Raw genomic sequence first — 26,949 nt, 5'->3', positions numbered from 1 at the left:
ACGTGTTCAAAATGTACCCTCTAGTAGTCATCCCCAATCTGTGCTAAGAGCAACCTTTGTCATTCTCCCTTTGCTTACTGTGCTCCAGCCACACTTCCTGCTGTCCTTAAACATGCCTAGTTCATTAACATCTCAGGGTCTTTTGCACTTGCTGTTCTGCCCCAAATCTTCTCATCATTCAGGCATCAGCTCAAACATCACTTTCTCAGTGGCGACCACCCCAGTCACAAGTCACACTCTATCTCATTATCCTGTTTTATTTTCTTTTTAACATTTAATCACTATCAGAAAGTATTCTCATTTGTTTATTGTCTATTACTCCTCATGAGGGCTCCAAAAAAGCAGGGTTTCTGAATTGTTCATTGATGTATCCCCAGTGCCTAGAATAGAGCCAGGTATGTAGTAGGTACTGAATGAATATTTGTTAAATGAATGAATCCCCACTGTCTCCCTTGGTTCAGTCTAGTCTCACTGCATCCAGATCTTCTTACATAAATCAGACTGCTTCCTAAAATACCAATTTTATCCCATGGCCCTACTGCCCACAGAATAAAGTCTAATCTTCTCAAACAGGTGTCCATACCTGCCACCAATTAGGCTGCTCTCCCCTCAAACTTCCACACCTGCCATTCTCATTGACACCACTCTCCCCACTCTGTCCCCAACTTTAAGCACACAGCTTTCCCTCCTGGGAATGCCTCCCTCCTTTCCATTTATTTAAATATCAAATTTCAAGGCTGAATGGACCCTGGCTATCAGATTAGGTATTCCCAACCCCAGCTTTATTATACCCCCTATATGAAGTATGTTTGTATTAGGCTGTTTATTTCTACTCTTTAAAAATCCTCCCTAAGTCCCCAGGATAGGGTTTGAGGCAGGGAAGTAAGCTCAGAGAAGAAGGAGGAGCCTAACCTGGGGAGTGGGTCTCAGTTATGTCCCCAGGGAAAACAGACTAAGGCTTCACATTTTTCTACGTGACAGCTCTTAAGAAAACTGGAGTCAGAGACCACGTTCATCCAAGTCTGCTGTTCTATAGGTGACATAGTCCCAGTCCCTCAGTTCCTTCTTAAAATGAAGCACCTAGAACTTCCAGGTGAGCACTAACTGGTGCAGGGAGTAGAGGACTATCAGCTTCTCCCTTCTGGAGTCTATCAATGAATCCAGTCATTTTAACTTTTGGAAGGAAGCCCTTCCAAACTGCTGACTCATTCTGAGTTTGCTATCAGTTAAATATCCCAAATCAACGGAAGTACATACAGCTCACCTGTCAAACTTCACATTGTTCCCTGCTTTTTTCATTTTGTTCTTTCCAGACTTGGTAAGATCTTTTTGAATCCTGACTCTGCTGCTCAGGATCTCAAAGAGATCTCTACTTCTTTTGTCATTCATGAATTCTTTTGAATAGTCACTCATAGCAAAGAATCCAGAGAAGAGACCTGTGGTAAGTCACTGGAGACTTATGGAACAGAACAGCATCTCTATATGAAAAGTCTTACCTGATAACAAAACAAACAACACTTTTAATGCATCTCTGACCAGGATTGGTCTTGCCCTAAGAATGCCAGCCACAACATCCCCTGTGCCTAGAGACACCTGCCAGACAGTACAGTCTAAGAAGGGAGTAGGTTCCAAGGGACTCTGGCCAATCTCTGCTGTTTCTGACCCCCCTCTTCCCTAGAGACCTCCCTTTCCATCCCCACCCCAAGAACAGCTCCTCTGTGTATGTTTAGGAGTGTGAAGTCTTCTGATGGGCTGTGATCTCCCTAACAGCAGAGATAAAACCATTTATGTTTTTTTAACCCATTTCCTTTGAGAAGCCAAGGGACCCCAACCTGAGGCCACAGCACAGCACATTCCCCTTTATCTCCCTTTCCCCTGCTTTATCTCCTCTTTCTTTCCAAACCCTCTGAGATCTGGCTTCCACCCTCACTGCTCCCAAATGTTGCTTTCTGGATTCTTCAGCCTTAATGTTAGCAATTTCACTTCAAATTTTGTTGAACTCTTTTTGAAATTTTCTCCTCATTTAGTGCATGTACCTTCACTCTCCCCTGGTTTTCCTCTAATATCCTAATTCTTCTCAGTCTCCTTGGGATGTTGCTCTGCTCACCCTTAAATCATTGTATCCTCAGGGCTCTCTGTCCTTGTTCCTTTTATAACTCCACACATTCTCCCTGGATGCTCTCATCCACTCAAAGCTTCAACTACCTCTTTTTTTAAAAGTTATTTTTAAAAATTTAATTTAATTTTATATATTTTTATTTTTTTCTTTAAATCCAAGTTAGTTAACATATAGTGTAATAATGGTTTCAGGAACATAATTTAGTGATTCATCACTTCCATATGACACCCAGTGCTCATCCCAACAAGTGCCCTCTTAATGCCCGACACACATTTAACTCATTCCCCTACCCACCTCCCCTCCAGCAACCCTCAGTTTGTTTTCTGTATTTAAGAGTCTCTTATGGTTTGCCTTCTCTCTGTTTTTATCTTAATTTTCCTTTCTTCCCCTTTGTTCATCTGTTTTGTTTCTTAAATTCCACATATGCAACTACCTCTTTTATTCTGACGACTCTGATCATAGCCATCCCCTGACTCCCAGGATATCCTTTCCAATCTACCTTCCACCCAAACAACCAGTGATCTTTCTAAAACGCAAATGAAAACATGCTACTAAGCTGTTAAAAACAAACAAAATGCCACTTCCCTGATTAAATCCTTCAAAAGTTCCATCCACACCCCACCATGGCTATACCAAATTATTTGCAGTTTCTGGAAAGCATCAAGTTATTTTGCACCTTTGTAGTTTTATACAGACTACTGTATGAATCTAGAATGTTCTTTCAAGTCTCCACAAAGCCTATTCCTAATCGTCCTTCTAGACTGGTTTTAAATATAAATTATGTTAGCAGTCCTTTTCTGACATGTTAGTCTGGATAGCCCTCTCATAGACCAGTACCATATACTGTCATCTCTGTGTTTTAATTATGTTTCCTTTTCTGTTTTCATCCTTAGTCCGTATTCTTTGAGGGCAGAGACTGTCCCTCATATCTATCACCAGCATTTAACACAGAGCCTTTATAAAATATTTAAATGTAATAAAATAAATAGGAAAAGAGAGGACCCAGGAGGCTTTAAAGGTCTAGCGACTGGTTTCAGACTCTTTGATGAGTGGCAACAATCACTGATCAAAGAATGGACTTCACTGACACCCAGTATGGTCTGCCTATTGGACATATCCCTTAAGCACTGTAAATTCCTAAATGTCCAAAACTAAACTCGTGCCTTATCCCTTTTCCTATAAATCTACTTTAGTGTTTGAGGTCTCTATCCACGTACCCTCATCTTTCCAGTCATCCAGGCTTACAATCACAATCTTCTGTGTTACTTCCTTTCCCAATATATCAATTTCTAAATCCTGACTTTATCTCCTCAGTGTATTTGTTTATCCTCTATCCCTCCTTCCCCCGGTGACAACTGTAGGACATGACCTGGACTGGAAAGATTAATCTAGGCTGAGGAACCTTTAGTGGTTATGGATGGGGTGGTTGCCAGGGCCCTATCACTGAGGAAGCCATGCATATATCTTCATATTCTCCAGCTAGGTTCCTTACCGTCAGCTCTAGCTCTTGCATCCTTCTGTGTATGGCTGTTGGCTGGGCTCCCTGGGAGAGCAGGCCCTGGATCCATCAGCTGGGCCAGGGGGCCTTGCCCAGCAGCTCTGAGGCCAGTAGGTGGCATCTCATTGGACTGGGGGCCCTGACAGACCTGGGTGGACCAGGGCTCTGGGCCAACTAGGTCCATGCCTGGCCCCGAAGGCATGGGTGGTAGGCTATGGCTACAGCGAACGCCCTCATCCAGTGGGCCCACCCTATCTTGTTGGGCTTCTTGGATGGGTGAGAACTCCTGGGAGGAGTCTCCGATGCTCAGTCGAAGTGGCGGAGAGCCAGAGCCTGCAGCTTTCTTCCGGCCTTTGGCGAGCTCGGCGAAGGAGGTGACCCGCCTAGGCGGGGAGCCAGGCCCAGCGAGGGCTGTAGGACCCTCACTCAGGCGCACTGGGCAACTCAACATGCGTTCCAGTGAGCCCAGGCGGACAGGAGGGCTGCGCGCCAGTGTGCGATCACAGCTTCGAGAGCGCTGGCGTCCAGTGCTAAGGTTGGGGGGTGAAGTGTTAGTGTACACTTGCCCCTCGATCACAGCGGGGCCCACAGGAGCTGCTGCTTCCACTGAGGAACCCACTGCTTCTTGCTCCTCTGGCTGGACTTCTGGCCTCTGGAATAGGTAATACTCAGAGGGCTGGCTGGGGCCAGGGTCTGGACCAGGGCCTGGTGCCGGGCTTATCTTGGTGTGTTCCTCAGAGCAGCTGGTGATGGAAGAGCCAGCTGGGCTTGGGGATGATTGGGAGGACAGGTCACAGGTGACAAGTTTATAGTAATTCTGTGTGGCCACAACAAGACGGGCCTGGCTCTGGAAGCAGGCTGTGAGGTCAGCCACAGCTGGGCAGGGCTCACAGTGTGGGCGGTAGGAGTTGCAGTTGGCATCGAGCTCAGGAGACGAGGCATGAGGACAGCCATAGCTCCCCTCCCTTCCCCCACTGTCGGGGTGGTGGGACTCACAAGACATCTTAGACTCAGCTGGGGAGGGCTGCAGGTCCAGGTAGAAGGCGCCAGGGTCTGAGTGGCTGCAGAAGGAAGAGTTGCTGCAAGACTGTGGGGCGGAGTTGAGATTGGCACGGGAGTTGCCATGCATCTTGTTGTAGAGGGTGCTGAAGGTGACCAGCACACCGTCTGAGCTGTTGCAGGAGGAGTCACTCACATAGCCCATGGACTGGTCAGCCGCCTCAGACTGACTGGATGTGCTACTGCAGCGGCAGTGCTGAGGTCCTGAGCCTGAGCATCTTGGGTTCCTTGGGGATTCATCTGAACTGAGTTTCCATTCGTGATCAAAGGAAAAGCCAGAGGTATCACTGGCTCCACCCCCACTGCCACTCCCACCAGGCCCCCCACACTCATCCAGTTCCATGGTCTCCGCTTCCAGTTCTGGCCGGCAGCAGTGGCTGGTGCTGCACTGCTGGGTATCCAAGGTGGCCACTGGCTCCTGCTCCTGCCCTTCCACTACTCCAGCCCGACTACGTGTTGCCCCCCATGGCCTGCTCACTCTAGGGCCAGGTGGTGGCAGCTGGAAAGGGGACAGATGTAAGGTGGGCTGACCAGCCCCATGCAGGTGGAAGGACTGCTGGGTGGCACTATCACCAGTGCTGTCATCATATAGGTCACCAAGTCCTGGCTCAGCCACACCTTCCTGTAGCAGGAAGGGATTGTGTCGTTTAGGGGCCCCGGGGCCTCTTCCATCCCGCACCCTACTCTTCGTGCTGTCTGCAGACCGCGCAGATCCCCCCGGAGCAGAGTGCAGACTGTTGTATAGCAGCGAGTCAGCTTGTCCTAGGTCTTGATCAGGCTGGGTGATGCCCAGCTCAGGTGGGCAGAAGGGATTGGATCTTGTGCTCCCACTACCCCCACCTGCCCCTCCACAGCACTGTCTGTCTGGGACTTGACAGTGCACCAGGGGGATGTGGTGGACGATGAGGGTCTCTCCAGTCAGCTTTGGGGGACTATCCATTCTGGAAATTTCGAACAAGGGCATCAACAGCACCAGACACTGCCCCCGGAGCCCAGTGGGGCAGAACACATTTCATCAGGAGAGCTTGGCACCTGGAGAGAGAGGGAAAGAAAGGGAACCTAATGTCACCTCCCTGGAAGTCAGGGACATGCCCTTCCCATAGCATTTTCAGGTGGAGAAGAGCCCAAGAGGAGAAAAGATTCAGAGTCAAGATGGAGCTTGATAACACAGCCCAACAGGGCAGGGGTACCCCACCATACTCTGGACTGCACAGGCCCAGCTCTTGAGCATCCCCTTCATTTTAAGTTGGCCATGCATCCACTTGTGACCAAAGGCAGAGCCCCTTTTAATGCCACATACAAAAATCTCGGGGTTCTCAAGGGCAACACTTTCTCGTTTTCTTTCAAGGACGTGTTCTTAGCAGTAAATGATGACTAGTCCTGAGTACAGAAAAGTATGAGTAGTGACATAACTAAGAAAAATCATCTAGGATGACTGAAAGGGTGCTCAGCACTAAGGGGGATACAGAGATGACTTAGTCACAGTTACAGCTTGCAAGCTTTCAGATAAGGGGAAAATCATGAATACTATATTATGTACTCACAGCAGTAAGCTATAATTTTGCAAGAAAACTATTTTTAAATATTCTCTATCATTTGCCCCCCTATGTCATCTCATTTTCTCTTCCTCTGAGCCCCAGAATGCTTATCCCTCTCTCATGGCTGTGGGCTAAGGATCCTTGCTCTCCTTACTACTGTTCTGGAGCTTCTTCTTCTTTTTAAAGATTTTGTTTTTAAGTAATCTCTATACCCAACGTGGGGCCTGAACTCACACCCCTAAGATCAAGAGCCACATGCTCCACAAACTGAGCCAGCTAGGTGCCCCTGTCCTGCAGCTTCTTGAATACAGAGACCAAATTGGGCATCAAAGTGACTGAAAGTATGCTAATCTCTTCCTTCTCAATGCAGGACGGGTGTCTATTTCTATCTCTTTTGTATCACTCAGGCACAACATCACATAAGACCTAGCAAACATGACAGCCATAATACATTCTTGTCCAGCTCAGGGTACAGATCTTCTGAAGTGCCCAAATTCTATCCAGTTTCAGCTCAGAACTTTCACTGTGGGGGTCTCCTAGAAAGTCTTCTCTTCCCAGTTTTTCCTCTGATAGGCTAAGGTAAAGTTCTCTCTTGTTCAAGGTCTCCTGGCCCCAAGGACACAGAGCCCACTCCGAGCTTCTCTGGTCTGTTGGCTGGACTGTGGCAGAATGGCTTCCTCAAATTCTAGTCTTCTGTGCTATCAAGTTCAATCCTAACAGTCCTCACTTGCTCAGATGCCTCATATCTAATTTCATTCATTTCTCTTCCTTCCCTTTTTATTCTTGTCATTTTCCTTCCACCCACTATGAGTATAAATCCCCCACAACCTAAGTTCTCCATCATTTAGCTGAATGCTTTATACCATCAATTTTTAAAATTTTAACTCATTTAGATTATAGGATCACAGCCCTTCATGTGGAGTACAGAAAAGATCTAGGCAAGTCACATATACTCAAGGACATGAAAAGGCAATAATAAATGAAAAAATTCAAGTGGCTGATAAATACATTTGTGAGGGATACAGTTTTAAAATATCATTATTTACAAATTAAATTACATCAAAATTAAAAAGTATTTACCCTCTTTTTCCCCCCTTTCCTTTCAGAGAGGAAGACTTTGTTGGACTTCCAATCCTTTGTGAGTTGACTGGGGGTAATAGATACAGGGGTAGTAGATACGGAGAAAGGTGGAAACTAGACAGACTAAACTGAGCTACAAGGTTTGAGTTATAGAAAACAGGGGAATAAATATTTTTTACCTTGGATTAGGTGATGGTTTCTTCGCTATGACACCAAAAGCACAAGTGAAAAGTGAGAAAATAGATAAGGTGGATGGACGTCATAAAAATTAAAAACCTTCATGCGTCAAAGGATACCATCAAGAAAAGACAGCCCACAAAATGCGAGAAAATATTTACAAAGAGACTTCCGATCAAAATATATGAAGAACTCTTACAACCCCACATTAAAAAGACATATAACCCAATTAAAAACTGGGCAAAGACTTGCCTAGACATTTCTCCAAAGTAAACACACAAATGGTCAATAAACACATGAAAAGATGCTCAACATCGTTAGTCATTAGATAAATGAAAACCACATTGAGATACCACTTCATCCCCAGCATGATTCCTAAGATAAAAGACAGGCAATAATAAATGTGTGAAAATGTGGAGAAATTGGAACTCTCAAACTTTGCTGGAGGCATTGTAAAATGGTGCTACTTTGGAAAAATAGTCTGACAGTGCCTTAAAATGTTAAACATAGAGTTACCATATGACCCAGCAATTCTACTCCTAGGTAGATACTCAAGAGAAATGAAAACACATGTTCACACAAAAGCGTGTATATGAGGGGCACCTGGCTGACTCGGTAAAGCATGTGAATCCTGATCTCAGGGTTGTGAGTTCAAGCCCCAATTGGGTATAGAGCTTACTCTATCTATCTATCTATCTATTCATTTATATTTTATTTTTTAATGTTTATTTATTTTGGAGAGAGAGAGCACAAGCAGGGGAGGGGCACAGAGAGAGGGAGACTGAGGATCCAAAGTGGGCTCTGCACTGGCAGCAGTGAGCCCCAATGCAGGGCTCAAACTCATGAACTGTGAGATCATGACCTGAGCCAAAGTCAGATGCTCAACCCTCTGAGCCACCCAGGCATCCCTATTTATTTATTTTTTTAATTTGGTTTTTCTTTTTACTTTTCTTCTAAGATTCTATTTTTTTTCAACTTTTTTTTTTTTTTAATTTATTTTTGGGACAGAGAGAGACAGAGCATGAACGGGGGAGGGGCAGAGAGAGAGGGAGACACCGAATCGGAAACAGGCTCCAGGCTCTGAGCCATCAGCCCAGAGCCCGACGCGGGGCTCGAACTCACGGACCGCGAGATCGTGACCTGGCTGAAGTCGGACGCTCAACCGACTGCGCCACCCAGGCGCCCTCTAAGATTCTATTTTTAAGTAATCTCTTCACCCAGTGTGGGGCTTGAACCTATAACTCTGAGATCAAGTGTTGCATGCTCCACTGACTGAGCCAGCCAGGCACCCCAGTGTAGTGCTTACTTTAAAAATAAATAAATAGGGGCACCTAGGTGGCTTAGTGGGTTAAGCATTCAACTCTTGATTTTGGCTCAAGTCATGATCTCATGGTTAATGAGACTGAGCCTTGCATCAGGCTTTGCGCTGACAGTGCAGAGCCTGTTTGGGATTCTCTCTCTCCCTCTCTCTCTCTCTGCCCCTCCCCTGCTCAGTCGTTTACTCTCTCTCCAAAATAAGTAAATAAACATTAAAATGAATAAATAAATATATAGATAAAGCTGCACCAAAAAAAGATGTTAAAAAAATAATGTGATATATACATACAATGGAATACTATTTAGCAATAAAAGGAATGAAGTGGTGATCCATGCTACAACATGAATGAACTTCAAAAAGTAAAAGAAGCCAGTCATAAAAAGCTTTTTTGTATGATGTAGGATTCCATTTACATGAAATTTCCAGAACAGACAAACCCACAGAGCAGAAAATAGATTAGTGGTTTCCAGGGACTGGGGGACTGGGGAATGGGGAGTGACTGCTAACAGGTATGGAGGTTCTTTCTGGGGTAATGAAAATGTTCTGAGATCAGACAGTGGTGATAATTATGAAAGTCTGCGAGTAAAATCAAAACTACAGAATTTTATGGTATGTGAATTATACCTTAACAAAGCTGTTATTTAAAACCTTTTTTAAAAATACACACACACAAAAGGTTAGGAGTTTTGAGGTCAGGAGGGGTGAGGAAGGGAACCAGTGTTGAGCAGTGGAGGGGATGGGGCATTTGCAGAAACAAGTTGAGAACAAGAAAAGAGAAAGAGAGCTGCCTTAAAGTATGGGATTTTATAGAGAGAAATAAAGAGGATTTTTAGGAAGTTTAGCTATGAGGTACATGAGATAATTTCTCTTTGCTCCTTCATATCTCTTCCTTCACCAAGAAAACTTGGGTTCAAATATATATGCCACAAGGATAACAGAAAGTTGGAAACAACCTAAAATTCCAATAATAATCAATCAACAAAAAAGAAAAGAGCAGGGGTACCTGGGTTGCTCAGTCAGTTAAGTGTCCAACACTTTTTTTTTCTTAATTTTTTAATGTTTATTTATTTTTGAGGGGGGTGGTGCATATATAGAGGGAGACACAGAATCGGAAGCAGGCTCCAGGCTCCGAGCTGTCAGCACGGAGCCAGATGCAGGGCTTTAACTCACAGGCCCAGAGATCATGGCCTAAACCAAAGTCGGACACCCAATTGACTAAGCCACTCAGGCACCCCAAGTGTCGCTTGATTTTGGCTCAGGTTTCTCTCAGTTGGTAAGATCAAGCCCTGTGTTGGGCTCTGCACTGACAGTGTGCAGTCTGCTTGGGATTTTCTCTCTCCTCTCTCTCTGCCCCTTCCCTGTTCATATGCTTGCACTCTCTCTCTCAAAGATAAACTTAAAAATTTATTTATTTATTTATTTATTTATTTATTTAATTTATTTATTTGTTTGTTTGTTTTTAAAGAATTTTTAAAATGATTTTATTTATTTTATTTTTTTGAGAGAGAGGGAGATGCACAGAGAGAAGAAGAGAGAGAATCCTAAGCAGGCTCCACGCTGTTAGCACAGAGCCCAACACAGGGCTCAAACTCACCAACCATGAGATCATGACCTGAGTTGAGATCAAGAGTCGAATGCTTAACTGACTGAGTGACTCAGGCACCCCTGGAAAAAAAATTTTTTTAATAAAAAAGTAAGAGCAGAGTAACATTAAAATATGTCAATGTGACCATTGACTTGGGAAAACATTCACAAAAATATTAGGTGAAAACTGCAAACTACAAACAGTACGGTATGACACCATTTTTAAAAATAAATATATGTCTATATGTGTCTTAGTCTGTTGAAGCTGCTATGACAAAATATCTGAGACTATGTGGCTTATAAACAGCAGAAATTTATTTCTCATAGTTCTGGGGGCTGGGAAGTCTAAGAACAAGGTGTCAAAATGGCTGTGTCCTGCCCTCTTCCTGGTTCATAGCTGGCACTTCTAGCTGTGTCCTCACATGGTGTAAGGGACAAGAGATGTCTCTGGAGCCTGTTTTGTAAAAGCAGTAATATCATTCATGAGGGCTTTGCCCTCATGAAGTAATCACCCCAAGGCCTACCTCTTACTATCATTACCTTTGTGGGTTACGGTTCAATATATGAATTTGGGGGGACACAGACATTCAGACCATAGCAATATGCATGAAAGAAAATCTGAAACCATATACAACAAGATGTTAATAGTTCTTATCTATGTTGAGTGATTTTAGATGATTTATAATTTTACCCTTTTGGTATTAACTGTATTTCCTAATTTGTATGTAATATATATCTATTATGTATGTAATTTAAACGGTTTTATTTCCTTTAAACACGTAGATACCACAGGTTCAGGGCTTGGAGAGGGGGTCTTCCCCTTATAGATAGTACTAGGTTTCCCCAAGGTCCAGGCTATCATCTGAGGTCTGGACTAAAGGGGCTATCTTGTACATATAGCAGTAATTTTAGGAGTACCTATGGGTTACAGCTATCACTTGATCTTCAATGAATATCCAGCCCCCCTATATTTTTTTAATTTAATTTTTTTTGAGAGAGAGAGAGAGAGAGAGAAAGAGAATGCACATGCGCGTGAGTGTGTGAGAGCAGGGGAGCAGCAGGAGAGGGAGAGAGAGAATCATAAGCAGGCTCCATGCCCAGCATAGAGGCTGACCTCAGGAACTGTGAGATCATGACCTGAGCCGAAATCAAGAACTGGACGCCTAACCGACTTAGCCACCCAAGCGCACCGACCCAACCCCACCCCCCTTTCAAACCACCATTTTCAAGTGGTATTCATAAATATACAAACATAGAAACTTGTGATTCTGATCCACAAAACTATTATTGAGTCATACATGCTTTGAAATGGAAAAACATAGTGATACACAGAGTCTAGAAGGCTGATCCTCTAAACCAGAGATAAAGAATAAATGGATAATGGAAGATGATGAAGAATCTGTACCTGGAGGGTGCAGAGAGTTATATTATACCGTTATGTTTACATATCTGTCCCCCAGGCTAGAGTGTAGCTTCTTGAGGTCAAAACCTGTGATACAGTCAACTCTGTGTCCCTGGAACTTATACACAGCGCTTGGAACATGGTAGGTGCTCGGTTATTTGTGGACTTCTATTTTACCCATTTATTTTTTTTTAATTAAAAAAATTTTTTTTCCTAATGTTTATTTATTTTTGAGAGAGAGAGAGTGCAAACAGGGGAAGGGCAGAGAGAGAGGGAGACAGAATCTGAAGCAGGCTCCAGGCTCCAAGCTGCCAGCACAGAGCTGGACATGGGGCTTGAACTGACAAACCATGAGATCATGACCTGAGCTGAAGTCTGCCACTTAATGGGTTGAGCCACTCAAGTGCCCCTATTTTACCCATTTAAAAAACTGACTTGTCTTTTTATTTTTATTTTTTTATTTTTATTTATTTTTTTTTAATTTATTTTTTCAACATTTATTTATTTTTGGGACAGAGAGAGACAGAGCGTGAACAGGGGAGGGGCAGAGAGAGAGGGAGACACAGAATCGGAAACAGGCTCCAGGCTCTGAGCCATCAGCCCAGAGCCCGACGCGGGGCTCGAACTCACGGACCGCGAGATCGTGACCTGGCTGAAGTCGGACGCTTAACCGACTGTGCCACCCAGGCGCCCCTGACTTGTCTTTTTATTATTGAGTTGTAGGGGCTTTTAAATTTCCTTTATCAGACACATGTCTTGAGAATATTTTCTCTCAGCCTGTGGCTTGCCCATTTGTTTTCTTTAAAAACATTTTTTTAAATGTTTATTTATTTTTGAGAGAGAGAGAGAGACTGTGTGAGTGGGGAAGGGGGTAGAGAGAGAGATGGAGACAGAACTCTAAGTGGGCTCCAGGCTCTGTGCTGTCAGCATAGAGTCCAATGCGGGGCTTGAACTCACGAACTGTGAGACGCTTCACCAACTGAGCCAGCCAGGAGCCCCTGCCCATTTGTTTTCTAAATAGCGTTTTTTGTTTTTTTTTTAAGTTTATTTATTTACTTAGAGTGCATGTGCAGGGGAGGGGCAGAGAGAGAGAGAGAGAGAGAGGGAGAGATAGATAGAGAGAGAATCTCAAGCAGGCTCCACACTGTTAGCACAGAGCCGGACTTGGGGCTCAAACTCACAACCATAAGATCATGACCTGAGCTGAAATCTACAGTCAGATGCTTGACTGACTGAGCTACCCAGGTGCACCTTCATGGTGCTTTTTAATTAATGGAAGTTTTAAATTTTATAAAATCCCATTTATCTTTTATGGTTAGAGCCTTCTGTCCTATTTAAAAAATCTTTGCCTATCACAAGATCATAAAGAAACTTTTCCTTTTTTTTTCCCCTCTGAAAGCTGTATAGTTTTAGCTTTTACATTTAGGTTTTGTTGAATCCTATTTTAACTGTAAAGCTCTATCACTGTTTGATTCATTTTATATTTTTGTATCTTAGAAAAGGTCTTATTCCTTTCTGATTTCCACACAACCAAGGGGGATGCCTGCCAATATTTCTTTCACAGACAACTCTAGCTCAGTCAACTGAGGTGACGTACTGCAGGCATCCCATGAGATTTTGTATTCATGCCCCCTCTCCTGAACTTGCACATTTTTGTAAAGCACATTTTTTTTTACATGTCATCTCACTGATCCTCACAACAACTCACCAAAGTAGGCAGAGCCACTTCCATTTAAAAAAACAAGGAAATTGACAATCAAAAACAAAAGGACTTGTCCAAGATCATTCAGTGAATAAATGACAATTAGGACTCAGGATAACTTAACTTTTGTTAGTTAAGAATGTAATGAGAGTATACTATACACGTGACTTTATTTCAAACACAACACACACCTCTTAGACTTCTTTCCTGGGAATGACTTGTTCTATAACAATACAAGTTTAATACTGTGGGCCATGAGCTCTAATAAACTTGAAAACAATAGGGTAGAAGAGCTCATTGCAGATCCCCTCTGCACCCTGATTAAATGGAGAGACATGGGAGATGACGATGGGGAAGGAATAGAGAATCTAGAATAGGAAGAGAGTGAAAGAAAGCTCTCAGAAGGCGGGCCCAATAGCTATGCCTAGTAGGAAGATAGTGGTTGGGTTTAGCCAGCATAAAGTTATGAAGTCTAGCTCTCCAGAATCAGGGAAAGCTTTCCATGAGAGCCCTTTTCCTGGCCCCCATTCCAAATGGATGTCTCTTGGCCTAACATAATAATACTATTTATTAGTGATCATTCACTGAGCTCTTACATGCCAGGTGATTTACATATGTCATCTCTAGTTCCACTATGATCTTTTAAAGTAGGCACAATCATTCCCACTTCACAGATGAGAAAACTGAAGCTTAGCAAGAGTAAATCGTTTGCCCACAATTACACAGCTGAGATGGAACAACACAAACCCAGGTCTGCCTAACTCCTAATTCTTCCTACTACAACAGCCTCCCAAAGAAAATGTTCAGGGGCCACACCCTTTTCCAAAATTACCGGCATTTATTCTGCTACTACAGCAGCTGCTTCCTACCTTTCCTGTATAGGCCCACACTTGAACCTCCACTTACATAATTTGGATTTACCCACTTCTCTATTCTCTGAACCGACAGTCCCTTTTATATTACCACCTCAGTAATATGAGTGTTATTAAACACTCTTCAATCCACTCCTGTCTCAGTTCCCAGCCCTCACCTTCCTGCCCCATTCATAGTCCCCAAGGCCCCTTTTCCCTATTCTGTAGTTCACATTCCTAGATGCTTCCTGGGAACTAACACCCTCCCTCCCGCAACTTCCCAGTGTATTTGCCGTAATTGCACAATGTGGAACTACTGACTGTATGTATGTGCCCATATTTGCACAATGTGGAACTACTGACTCCTTTTAGCATATGTATTTGAATCATTCACCAAGGTGGTCAGTGGAAATGGGAATTTAAGGAACTCTATCTGCTCAGCAATAGGTCAACTCTGGGCAGGAGAATGTTCTAAACTCCAGAAGAAAGGTTTCCCCTGTCTTTGGTCATCAGCATCTTTCTGCCAGTCATACAACTCTTTCCCTCTTTTCTTGGCCTCCTGAAGGAAGACTGGGAAGACAGCAGTATTCAGTTGCTCTTCTCTAACAACCTGACCTTGATCTGTGGCCCGATGAGGAGCGTCAATAGCACTGATAACTGTTTTCCTGTCTGAGTCTTCTCTTGGGCACGACTGAAGGGAAGAGACAAAGAGGGTGGATTTGGGAGGACCAGCTTATGCTTAGGTCTCTTCCCGACAGGAATCTAGGTCTGTATAAGGAGACTGATTATAACAGGTCAGGTGCTGTAGGCATTACAGTGACTGACTCCTCACATTCCCCCTCCCCCAATATACTATAGAGCCTCTTGGTCAACATTCTTTCTTATTCCATCCTTACCTGCAGCCTGGTGGCTCCATGGCAACAGAAGATATGGTATGCGTGTCTATGGGCATGTATGTTTATGTATGGAGGAAAAGAACGGGTTGGATGCTTCCCAGCCCTTCCTCTTGAGAGCTGCTTGGATCCCAGCATATTCTCCATCATAAACTTACAATAGCTTTAGGGGTGTCTCCTCCCATTAAGTCTTTGTTCCTAGATCTGACCCCCCTTCACCATGACCCATACTATAGCAGCCTCATTAGAAACGCCCAGAAAAGAGGGGATCTTCTGTTGCTTGACAAAATAGCATTAGCCCAAGCCTCTGCACCACAGCCCAAATGTATGCATGGACGAGCTCATCTAATGTTTGCTCTCATGCTTGCACTCTCTCTCTCTTTGCTCTCTCTCTTTCTTTCGTAAGGACAAAGCCAACCCTCAGAAGCCGGGGTCCAAATGTGCTGATCGGTTATCCTAGCGTCTCTGCCCTGCCCCTCCCCCAGCTCCGCTAAGCCATACCTCTGTAAGGAGCCTTGAGCTGTACCCGGAGGCTTCTGTTCCTTTTGCACTGCAACCAAGCTCTACCTCGACAGTTCCAGCTGAGGCATTGTTCCACGGGACCACACAGGGGGAACTGAACCGATTTCCTAAGATCTGATTTCTGCTAATACAATGGCATCGTTGCTAATGCAGGGAGGCTGCGCAATCCCAGCCCCAGTATCCTTGCTGCTGCCGCTGCTACTGGTGCTGCGGTGACGTTGCTGCTAAGGGAAGGGGGAAGGGAAAGGAGCAGGCATGCCCACAGTACAGCCACTCAGCCTCCCTCCCTGTCAGTCCCTGTGGGCCCTTTAGCCTAGGGAAGGGGGAGGGGAGAGAAAGCCACAGAGGGCAGCCAGGGCTGGAAGACTGAGAACTCTCAAGGCAGCAAAGAAAATTAGACCAGAGAGCTGGGTCTAGCTTCTCTTTTGCTCTTAGGAGTCTCAGGGAAAAAGTCTGGGCAGAGCCTTAGAGCTTCCTTCCTTCCTTTAGGCCCCTCCTTTTAGATCTTAGCCAGAAACCTCTCCCTCCTCTCTTCACCCACTCTGAATGACTCCTTGTTTTCCAGCTTTTTCCTTTCACTAGGATTCCAGACTAGCCTCAGGGCAGAGCAGCCATCCTGGGAGGGGGTTTCTGAAACCTTGAAGGGAGGTTTCAGGGACCAGGCATCATTCTGTCAGCAGGTAGAGTCTTTGTGTATCCCAGCTAGATTCAGCACTAGGCTTTCTAGGGTGTGCCTCTTCAGAGAAATGAGGTCTGTCTCAGAAAAAAGAGAGACTGGGCCATAGGCAGGCTTCTATACACAGGGTGGTAGTGAGCCTTAGGACCGAGTTGGGCACAGGTCCCTTCCTAACACAGAGTCTGATTCAGTTCCCTACATCTTCAGAGGTTCTGTTAGTGTGGCCGGAACAAAACCTTCTCCCTTCACCTGCACCAGGTTTTGGTCAAGTGCCTGCCGAGTGGCGTCCAGCTGAGCCAGTGGTGAGGCAGAATCCATTTGACCAGGCTGAGGGGCCAGGAAGCTTATTTTCCTAGGGAAAGGAAGGCTAAGGAAAGGGAGAGGTCTTCCCTCTGCCAGAGAAAAATCTCAGTTCTGCCTATAGGTCTACAGAGCCCTTCACCTCTTCCCAGCTCCACTTTCCTCAGGTTCTGGGCCAGTTCTGTGGGAATCAGTAAACAGTGGAGAAGCTACAGCCAGAGCCAGTTGTACAGTAAGCAGCAGCACTGTCTGTCTACTTCAGGTCACTGCCCCCTGCTGCCACCCTTGATGGCAAAGACAGTCACAAGCTGGGGACCTATCTAGGTCTCCTCTCAGTGTTGACTAGTATCTGGATCCCTCAGCCAAGCCCCTGGATTTCAGGTCCCTAGAAAGAAGACTTGGGTCCAGTGGCCAGGACCACAGCAACTACCACTCAGGATCCACAAGAGATATAGTTTCTTTCCCCTTATTGCTTCTTCTATTTCCTATGTGACCCATGAGTCTACAGATGATATGCTAAAATGAACAGAGTTGCAGAGAGAACAGAGAAGTAGGTAAAGTTCCAAAAACCCACCTCCAACCTAAATCTGTTTGAGGGGCAAAGGCACCTTGATCTCATAAAGCAGGAAACAATGAGGAAGAGAAGGAGAGAAGGAGGCTGCTTCATAAAACTGACCATTAGTGGTTTTCACAAGGAGACTGAAAGCAGCAGAAATGGTGTTGGTGTCACTGTACATGCATACCTCCTTGTATGGAGCATCACTTTATTATGTTTTCAGATACTGCATTGTTGTTGTTGTTTTTGTTTGTTTTTTGGCAACACTGTGTGGAGCAAGTCTATCAGTGCCATTTTTCAAACAAGATTTATTTATTTTGTGTCTCTGTGTCATATTTTAGTAATTCTCACAATATTTCAAACTTTTTCATTATTATTAAATTCGTTATGGTGACTTGCGATCAGTGATCCTTAAAAAAATTTTTTTTAAGTTTATTATTTTGAGAGAGAGAGAGAGAATGTGCACGTGCATGTGAACAAGTAGGGGAGGAGCAGAGAGAAAGGCAGAGTAAGAATACCACATAGGCTCTGTGCTGTCAGCTCAGAACCCAACACGGGGCTTGATCTCATGAATAGTGAGCTCATGACATAAGCTGAAATCAAGAGTCGGAAACTTAACCAACTGAGCCACCCAGGCGCCCCATGAATAGTGATCCTTGATATAACTATTGTTAATTGTTTTGGGGCACCATGAACCATGCCCATAAAAGATAGTCAACTTAATAAATGTTGTGTGTGTTTTGACCGCTCCACTGTCTGGCTGCTCCCCTCCCTCTCTCCTTCCCCTTTGGGCTTCCTTATACCTTGAGACATAATAATATTGAAATTAGGCCAACCAATAACCCTACAGTGGCCTCAAAGTGTTCAAATGAAAGGAAGAGTTGCACATCTCTCACTTTAAATTAAAAGGTAGAAATGATTAAGCTTAGTGAGGAAGGCATGTTTATTTTTATTTTTATTTTTTTTAATATGAAATTTATTGTCAAATTGGTTTCCATATAACACCCAGTGCTCATCCAAGGAAGGCGTGTTTAAAGCTGAGATAGGCCAAAAGCTGGGCCTCTGTGTCAAACACTTATCCAAGTTGTAAATGCAAAAGAAAGTTCTTGAAGGAAGTTAAAAGTGCTACTCTGCTAAACACATGAAACATAAGAAAGCAAAACAGCCTTATTATTGATATGGAGAAAGCTTCAGTGGTCTGGATAGAAGATCAAGCCAGCCACATTTCCTTAAGCCAAAGCCTAATCCACAGCAAGGTCCTAACTCTCTTTAATACTGTGAAGGCTGAGAGAGGTGAGGAAACTACAGTAGAAAAGTTGGAAGCTAGCAGAGGTTGCTTCATGAGGTTCAAGGAAAGAGGCCATCTCCGTGACATAAAGTTGCAAGGTGAAGCAGCAAGTGCTGATGTAGAAGCTGCAGCAAGTTATCCAGAAGAGCCAGCTAAGATCATTAACGGAGGCGGCTACGTGAGACAACAGATTTTCAATGCAGACAAAACAGCCATATATTGGAAGAAGATGTCTTCTAGGACTTTCATAGCTAGAGAGGAGAAGTCAGTTCCTGGCTTCAAACTTCAAACGATAGGTTGACTCTCATTAGGGGCTAAGGCAGCTGGTGACTTTAAGTTGGAACCAGTCAGTGTTCATTCATATACCATTCCAAAAATCCTAGGGCATTTAAGAATTATGCTAAATCTACTCTGTCTGTGCTCTGTAAATGGAACAAAGCCTGGATGACGGCACATCTGTTTACAACATAGTTTGCTGAGTATTTTAAGCCCACTGTTGAGGCCTACTGCTCAGAAAAAAAAAAAGATTCCTTTCAAAATACCACTGCTCGTTGACAAGGCACCTGGTCACCAAAGAGTTCTGATAGAAAGGTACAATGACACTAATGTTATTTTCAAGCCTGCTATCAAAACATCCACTCTGCAGCCCATGGGTCGAGAAGTCATTTCAACTTTCAAGTCTTATTGTTTAAGAAATACCTTTCATCAGGCTCTCGTGCCATATATAGTGATTCCTTTGATGGATCTGGGCAAAGGTAATTGAAAATCTTCTGGAAAGGATTCACCACATCTGGTGCCATTAAGAACACTCATGATTTATGGGAAGAGTCAAAATATCAACATTAACAGGAGTTTGGAAGAAGCTGATTTCAACCCTAATGGATGACTTTGAGGGGTTCAAGACTACAGTGGAGGAAGTGAGTGCAGATGTGGTGGAAATAGCAAGGGAACTAGAATTAGAAGTGGAGCCTGAAGATGTGACTGAATTGCTATTACTGTCATGATAAGATTTTCGGGGCGCCTGGGTGGCGCAGTCAGTTAAGCGTCCGACTTCAGCCAGGTCACGATCTCACGGTCCGGGAGTTCGAGCCCCGCGTCAGGCTCTGGGCTGATGGCTCAGAGCCTGGAGCCTGTTTCCGATTCTGTGTCTCCCTCTCTCTCTGCCCCTCCCCCGTTCATGCTCTGTCTCTCTCTGTCCCAAAAATAAACAAACGTTAAAAAAAAAAAAAAAGATTTTAATGGATGAGGAGTTGCTCCTTATGGATGAGCAAAGAAAGTGGTTTCTTGAGATGGAATCTACTCCTGGTGGAGATGCTGTGAAGACTGTTGAAATGACAGCAAAGGATTTAGAAATTACATAAACTTAGTTGATAAAGCAGTGTGGGGTTTGAGAGAATTGACTCTAATTTCAAAAGAAGTTCTACTGTGGGTGAAATGCTATGAAATGGCATTGAATGCTATAGAGAAATTGTTTGTGAAAGAAAGAGTCAATAAATGTGGCAAACTTCATGGTCTTATTTTAAGAACTTGCCACAGTCACCCCAACCTTCAGCACCCACACCCTGATTAGTCAGGAGCCATCAACACTGAGGCAGGACCTTTTACCAGCAAAAAGATTACAACTCACTGAAAGCTAAGATGATGGTTAGCATTTTTTAGCAATAAAGTATTTTTAAATTAAGGCATACACCTTTTTAAAGACATAATGCTATGGCACACTTCACAGACTATAGTATAGCATAATTGTAACTTTTATATGCACTGGGAAACCAAAATAGTCATTTGACTTGCTTTATTGCAATATTCACTTTATTGCAGTGATCTGGAACAGAACCCACAACATCCCTGAGGTATGGCTGTACTTCCCTCTTCCCTGAAACAGACCTCAAAAGTGGGTTGGATAAGGAGCTTTAGTGTAGGGCAAAGCCAATCCCCATGACCAAGCATAGAGTTCTAGCTTCTTACTATAAGAGCTCAAGGGCCATGGTCTTTGTCCCTGAGATTTCTGTGAAGCTAAGCCATGCATTGTACTGGAGAGCCACTACTTAGGAAATGTTTGTAGTTGCCTATAGAAGGTGGCAGCTTTCACATTTTAAGTGCTTGGCTTACTTCACCACACCATCACCTATCTTCTACCCACTACTGCCAAAGATCTATAGTGTTTTTGATGAAAGATCAAATTATTTTCCGGTTAGAAACAAAATACAAATATTGTCACATTATAAACCCCAACTGGCTCCTAATTAGTATTCTCACCTGCAATTTACCTTCCAGTATTACCAGATTCATCTCCTTAAAGTACCATCTTTCTTCCATATGTTGCTCCTTCTACCTCTTTTAATGGTTTCCCATTAACCAGAGAATTAAGTTCAAACTCATTTTGGCTTTCAAGGTGCTCCATCTTTGCTATCTATCTACTCCCTCTCTATACAACCCTACTTCCCATACTTCATCATGTAGTCCTTCAAACTTGTTTCACTATCTCATTTCCTTTTTTTTTTTAATTAATTAATTAATTAATTAAAATGTTTATTTTCAAGAGAGAGAGACAGAGCATGAGAGGGGGAGAGGCAGAGGGAGGGGGAGACACAGAATCCAAAGCAGGCTCCAGGCTCTGAGCTGTCAGCACAGAGACCAACGTGGGGCTTGAACCCAGAAACTGTGAGATCATGACCTGAGCCAAAGTCAGATGCTTAACCAACTGAGCCACCCAGGTGCCCCTATTTTTTTTATTTTTAAATATAATTTATTGTCAAATTGGCTAACAAAAAGTGTTTACAGTGCGCTCTTGGTTTTGGGGGTAGATTCTCATGATTCATCGCTTACATACAACACCCAGTGCTCATCTCAACATGTGCCTTCCTCAATGTCCACCACCCATTTTCCCCTCTTCTCTCCCCCCTCTCCCATCAACCCTCAGTTTATTCTCTGTATATAAGAGTCTCTTATGGTTTGCCTCCCTCCCTCTCTGTAACTATTTTTTCCCCTTCCCTTCCCCCATGGTCTTAAGTTTCTCAAGTTCCACATATGAGTGAAAACATATGATATCTGTCTTTCTCTGACTTATTTCACTTAGCATAATACCCTCCAGTTCCATCCATGTTGCTGCAAATGGCAGGATTTCATTCTTTCTCATTGCCAAGTAGTATTCCCATAATCTCATTTCCACTCTGCTGCCTTTGTTCAGATTCTCCTACCTGTTACACTTGGATCTCTACTCAGAATTATTCAGAATCTACAAGGCTCAGATCAACTCATCCACCAAGTCTTCACTGATCAGCCCAGAGCCAGAAATTATCTGTCTTCTGAACCTGTGGCTACAGGCTGTGAGTTTTACAGACAGGAAAAAAATCCCACAAAACTCAGTAGATCAATATGGGATTGCCAATTTCTTACATTGCCAAGTAGCATCATTAAAAAACAAAATAGGGGTGCCTGGGTAGCTCAGTTGGTTAAGTGACCGGCTCTTGATTTCAGCTCAGGTCATGATCTCATGGTTTGTGCTCTGCACTGACAGTGCAGAGCCTGCTTGGGATTCTCTTTCTCTCCCTCTCTTTGCCCCTGCCATGCTCTCTCTTTCTCAAAATAAATAAATAAACTTAAAAAAAAACTTTGCATCAACTATCATCATTTCATAAAAATAAGCATATCATTACTTTTCTCATTTCATTGCATATTGATGCAAAATTCATGAAAAAGTAGCATTAGTCCACAAACAGTTTTGATTAAGTAAATCATTTGTCTTTTGATGCGTTTATTGTTCTTTTTTTCATATCCACTTTAATGTCTCTTTTAACTGCAAAGTCCAAGTTAAATTCATCTTTGCCCAATATCCAGCGTATAAGACAGAATTTTTATTTTGTGTTTCCCACAAAACCTAGCACAGTGCTTGGGCAGATAGAAAATGGTGAGTCCAAGTCTTGTTGAACACGCGTAGTATAAAAAAAGATGAGCCTTGAGTGTAAATGAGAGTGAGCAATAGACAGATCTGACTCAAACGGCTTAGAAGACCCCTGTTCATGTGGGGGTAAAAAAGATCTGTTAAAAGAAAGCTTTAAAAAAAAAAAAGGAGTAATTCTTCACAACCTTGAGTCAGGCAATATATTCTTAGACACAATGCCAAAAGTACAAGTGACAAAAGAAAACATAAAGTGGACTTCATAAGAATTTAAAGCTTTTTGCTTCAAAGGATACAATCAAGATAGTGAAAAGACAACCCACAGAATGGGAGCAAATATTTGCAAATCATATTTCTTTCTCTTTTTTAAAGTTTTATTTATTTATTTTGAGAGGAAGGGAGAGAGAGAGCGAGAGAGAGAACACGAGCAAGGTTGGGGCAGAGAGAGGGAGAGAGAGAATCCCAAGCAGGCTTTGTGCCGGCAGCGCACAAGCCCCAATGAGGGGCTTGAACTCATAAACTGTGAGATCATGACCTGAGCTGAAACCAAGAGTCAGATGCTTACCCAACTGAGACACCCAGGCACTTCTGCAAATCGTATTTCTGATAAGAGATTGCTATCCAGAATATATAAAGAACTCTTAACAACTCAATAATAAAAAGATCTATAACTCAATTAAAAAATGGACAAAGGATTTGAATAGATATTTCTCCAAATAAGACATAAAAATCGTCAATAAGCACATGAAAAGAATTCCAATGTCATTTGTTATTAGGGAAGTGCAAATCAAAACTAAAATGAAATACCATTTCACCCTTCTAGAATGGCTAAAATCTAAAAGACGGACAATAACAAGTATTGATGATAATGTGGAGAAATCAGAACCCTTATACATGGCTGGGAGGATTGTAAAATGGTGCAATCACTTTGGAAAACAGTCTGGAAGTTCCTTAAAATGTGAAATATAGAGTTACCATATGACCCAGAAATTCGACTCCTAGAGATATTCCCAAAAGAAATGAAAACAAAAATTCACACAAAAGCTTGTATACAAATATTCACAGCATTATTCATGATAGCCAAAAAGTGGGAACAACCAAGTGTCTTTCAATAGATGAATGGATAAGTAAAATGTGATATGTTCATAAAATGGAATATTATTCAACAAAAAAAGGAATGAAGTACTGAAACATGTTACAACATAGATGAACCTTGAAAACATTACTCTAAGTGGAAGAAGCCAAATATGGAAGGTCACATATGATTTGACTGCATTTATATGAAATGTCCAGATTAGGCAAATCTACGGAGACAAAAAGTAGGCTAGTGGCTGACAGGGACTTGGGGAACGGGGAAAATAGGGAGTGATTGTTAACAGGTATGGGATTTCTTTGTGGGATAATGCAAATGTTTTAAAATTAGATTGTGGTGATAGTTGCTCAACTCTGTGAATATGCTAAAAACAACTAAACTGTATACTTTAACTGGTGAAACATGGTACATCAATTATATCTCCATTAATCTGTTAAAAGGAGTAAGTTGCAGCAGCAATGAACAGTGTTGCTCAGCTCCACAGAGACAGAAGTCTTTGAAGTCTCTGCAACTGGGTAAGGATGATGGAATTTCAGGTATACAGAAAGCAGAGGCATTTCTGGCATCACTGGCATGTCAACCCAAGGACCTGAGACAATACCCTCTTTCTCCTGTTTTTTTCAACACAAAAATTCTTAAAAGAATAGATTATGTTGGGGCACCTGGGTGGGACTTTGGCTCAGGTCATGATCTCACCACTTGGCTCATGGGCCCACATTGGGCTCTGTGCTGACAGCTCAGAGCCTGGAGCCTGCTTCGGATTCTGTGTCTCCCTCTCTCTCTGCCCCTCCCCCACTTGTACTCTGTCTCTCTCTCTCAAAAAAATAAAAAAGAATAAAAAGAATAGATTATGTTAACTTTATTTTCTCCCTAACCATTTCTTAACTACCTAAAGTCTGTCTGTCTTGTAATACTTGGTCTGAAATAGTTTAATTTTGAACTTACATTATTTAAACTTTAAAAAAAAAATTTTTTTTTAACGTTTTTATTTATTTTTGGGACAGAGAGAGACAGAGCATGAACGGGGGAGGGGCAGAGAGAGAGGGAGACACAGAATTGAAAACAGGCTCCAGGCTCTGAGCCATCAGCCCAGAGCCCGACGCGGGGCTCGAACTCACAGACCGCGAGATCGTGACCTGGCTGAAGTCGGACGCTTAACCGACTGCGCCACCCAGGCGCCCCTATTTAAACTTTTTTATTTGGCTATTTTCTCCTATTGAAACCCTCTTTTCCCTTTGGCTTTAATCTTCCTAGTTCTTCCTCTTAGATCATTCTTTCTTCATGGTTTAATAAACCAATACCTGGCACACTTTTAAATTTTTTTTTTTTTCAACGTTTATTTATTTTTGGGACAGAGAGAGACAGAGCATGAACGGGGGAGGGGCAGAGAGAGAGGGAGACACAGAATCGGAAACAGGCTCCAGGCTCTGAGCCATCAGCCCAGAGCCTGACGCGGGGCTCGAACTCACGGACCGTGAGATCGTGACCTGGCTGAAGTCGGACGCTTAACCGACTGCGCCACCCAGGCGCCCCGCCTGGCACACTTTTAAATGTAGACTTATAGTCAAATATACTCAAATTTAAAAATTTTACAAATAATGAAAAATAATGTAGATTTACAGCAAGGCTCAGATGTGAAGTCTTTTCAACTTGAGAAGTATTTGGCCCTTCCTATTATGCCACTGATTTCCAAATCTTACATTCTTCCAGAACTTCCAGAATCAAATCTCTATTGCCTATTAGACAATTTACCATTACCTCAAATTCGACACATCTAACTAAAGTCAAACTGATTTTTCTATTTCAAATCAGCCTTCTTTGGACTATCAGTAACAAACACAAGCTTGAAAACACTGAGAGTTATGTGGACTCTCTCTACATTCAATCACCAAGTCATGCCGAATCTTTTTTCGAATATTTTCGGCATTGATCTAATAATTTATTGTGCTTTACTATATTCCAACTATTATGCTAAGCACTAACTTACATTATCTCATTTAATCCATATAACCACTCTCTAAGCTAAGTATTATTATGTCTATTTTATGGATGAGAAATGAGGTTCAGGGACATTAAAAATCTTCCTAAGATAACTCAGTCAGTAAATATCGGATCTGAGATTCAGATAAAGAAATGTCCGATTCTAAAGTCAGTGTTCTTATTAACCACTTGTTATATTGCCTCTCAGATTCCCACTCTTACTCCCAATCTTTCTAATTCAGATCTGTATTACCTCTCCTTTGAATTATTATATACTTTTTCTACTAGTTTCATGCTTTCTAGTGCTTTCATTCCGTCTCTTTCCTCCCAGCTATCCCATTTAATGACACAAGATTAATCTTCCCAAAGCACAGCCTTCAATATATCACCTTATTACTAAAAAGTCTTCAATGGCTCCTTACTGCCTACAGGATAATCCAAATTCCTTAATGTGACATTCAAAATTCCTTCCTACTTATCGAACCATGTTCCATTACATGCCAAATTTATTCTGAATTCTGAGTTTTGGCTTACTCCACTGGGAAGATATCTGGAATACTCTCTCCCTATTTCCCTTTTCTTTTCTTTTCTTTACTTTTCTTTTCTTTACTTTCCCTTCCCTTCCTTTCCCTTCCTTTCCCTTCCCTTCCTTTTCTTTTCTTTTCTTTTCTTTTCTTTTCTTTTCTTTTCTTTTCTTTTCTTTTCTTTTCTTTTCTTTTCTTTTCTTTCTTTTCTTTTCTAGGACCTAGCTCAAAGCCTACCATGTCTGGATGCTTTTCTTTCTTCTCCTCCTCCTCCTCCTCCTCCTCCTCCTCCTCCTCCTCCTCCTCCCCCTCCTCCTCCCCCTCCTCCTCCTCCTTCTTCTTTTTTTTTTTATTTAGATCCTCTTTAATTCTTAATTCTTTTTTTTTCAATATATGAAATTTTTGTCAAATTGGTTTCCATACAACACCCAGTGCTCATCCCAAAAGGTGCCCTCCTCAATACCCATCACCCTTCTTCTTCTTTTTAAAATGTTTATTTTTGAGAGAGAGAGAGAGAGAGAGAGAGACAAAGTGTGAGCAGGGGAGAGGCAGAGAGAGAGAGAGAGAGAGAGAGAGAGAGAGAGAGAGAGAGAGAGAGGGAATCTGAAGCAGGCTCCAGGCTCTGAGCTGTCAGCACAGAGCCTAACGCAAGGCTTGAACCCATGAGGAGTTGAGAGATGGATCATGAACTGAGCCGAAGTCAGGCACTCAACCAACTGAGCCACCCAGGTGCCCTGGAAGCTTTTCTTAATCACAGGAATTTTCTCTTGAACTTCAATACCAATCGTCTGCACAACTCATTTGGTACCAAACCTTGGCCAGTTTATTTTGTTATTTATCTCTTCATGACAGCACATTTTTGCAGTGTGGGGCTGTGTCTTATATCTTGAT

At 42.8% G+C, this 26,949-nt stretch overlaps 1 protein-coding gene across 4 annotated transcripts in view; it reads right to left on the bottom strand.

Moving 5' to 3' along the window:
- RUSC2 (RUN and SH3 domain containing 2) overlaps nucleotides 1-26,949 on the bottom strand; it is a 67,542-nt gene that overhangs the window by 7,643 nt on the left and 32,950 nt on the right. For 2 of the 4 annotated variants that reach the window (XM_006939262.4, XM_019816155.3), the window contains exon 2: nucleotides 3,612-5,708. In XM_006939262.4, the coding sequence (XP_006939324.2) occupies nucleotides 3,612-5,640 (2,029 nt within the window). In that variant the 5' untranslated portion in view covers nucleotides 5,641-5,708. Of the gene's footprint in view, nucleotides 1-3,611; nucleotides 5,709-15,722; nucleotides 17,608-26,949 lie in introns of those variants that run through there. The other 2 variants (XM_003995604.6, XM_019816156.2) reach the window with 2 other exon arrangements.

This window comes from Felis catus, chromosome D4 (genome assembly GCF_018350175.1).
Source record: "Felis catus isolate Fca126 chromosome D4, F.catus_Fca126_mat1.0, whole genome shotgun sequence".
Taxonomy (NCBI): domain Eukaryota; kingdom Metazoa; phylum Chordata; class Mammalia; order Carnivora; family Felidae; genus Felis; species Felis catus.
Note: the sequence above shows the minus strand (reverse complement) of the source record. Positions and strands in the feature narration are given on the sequence as shown.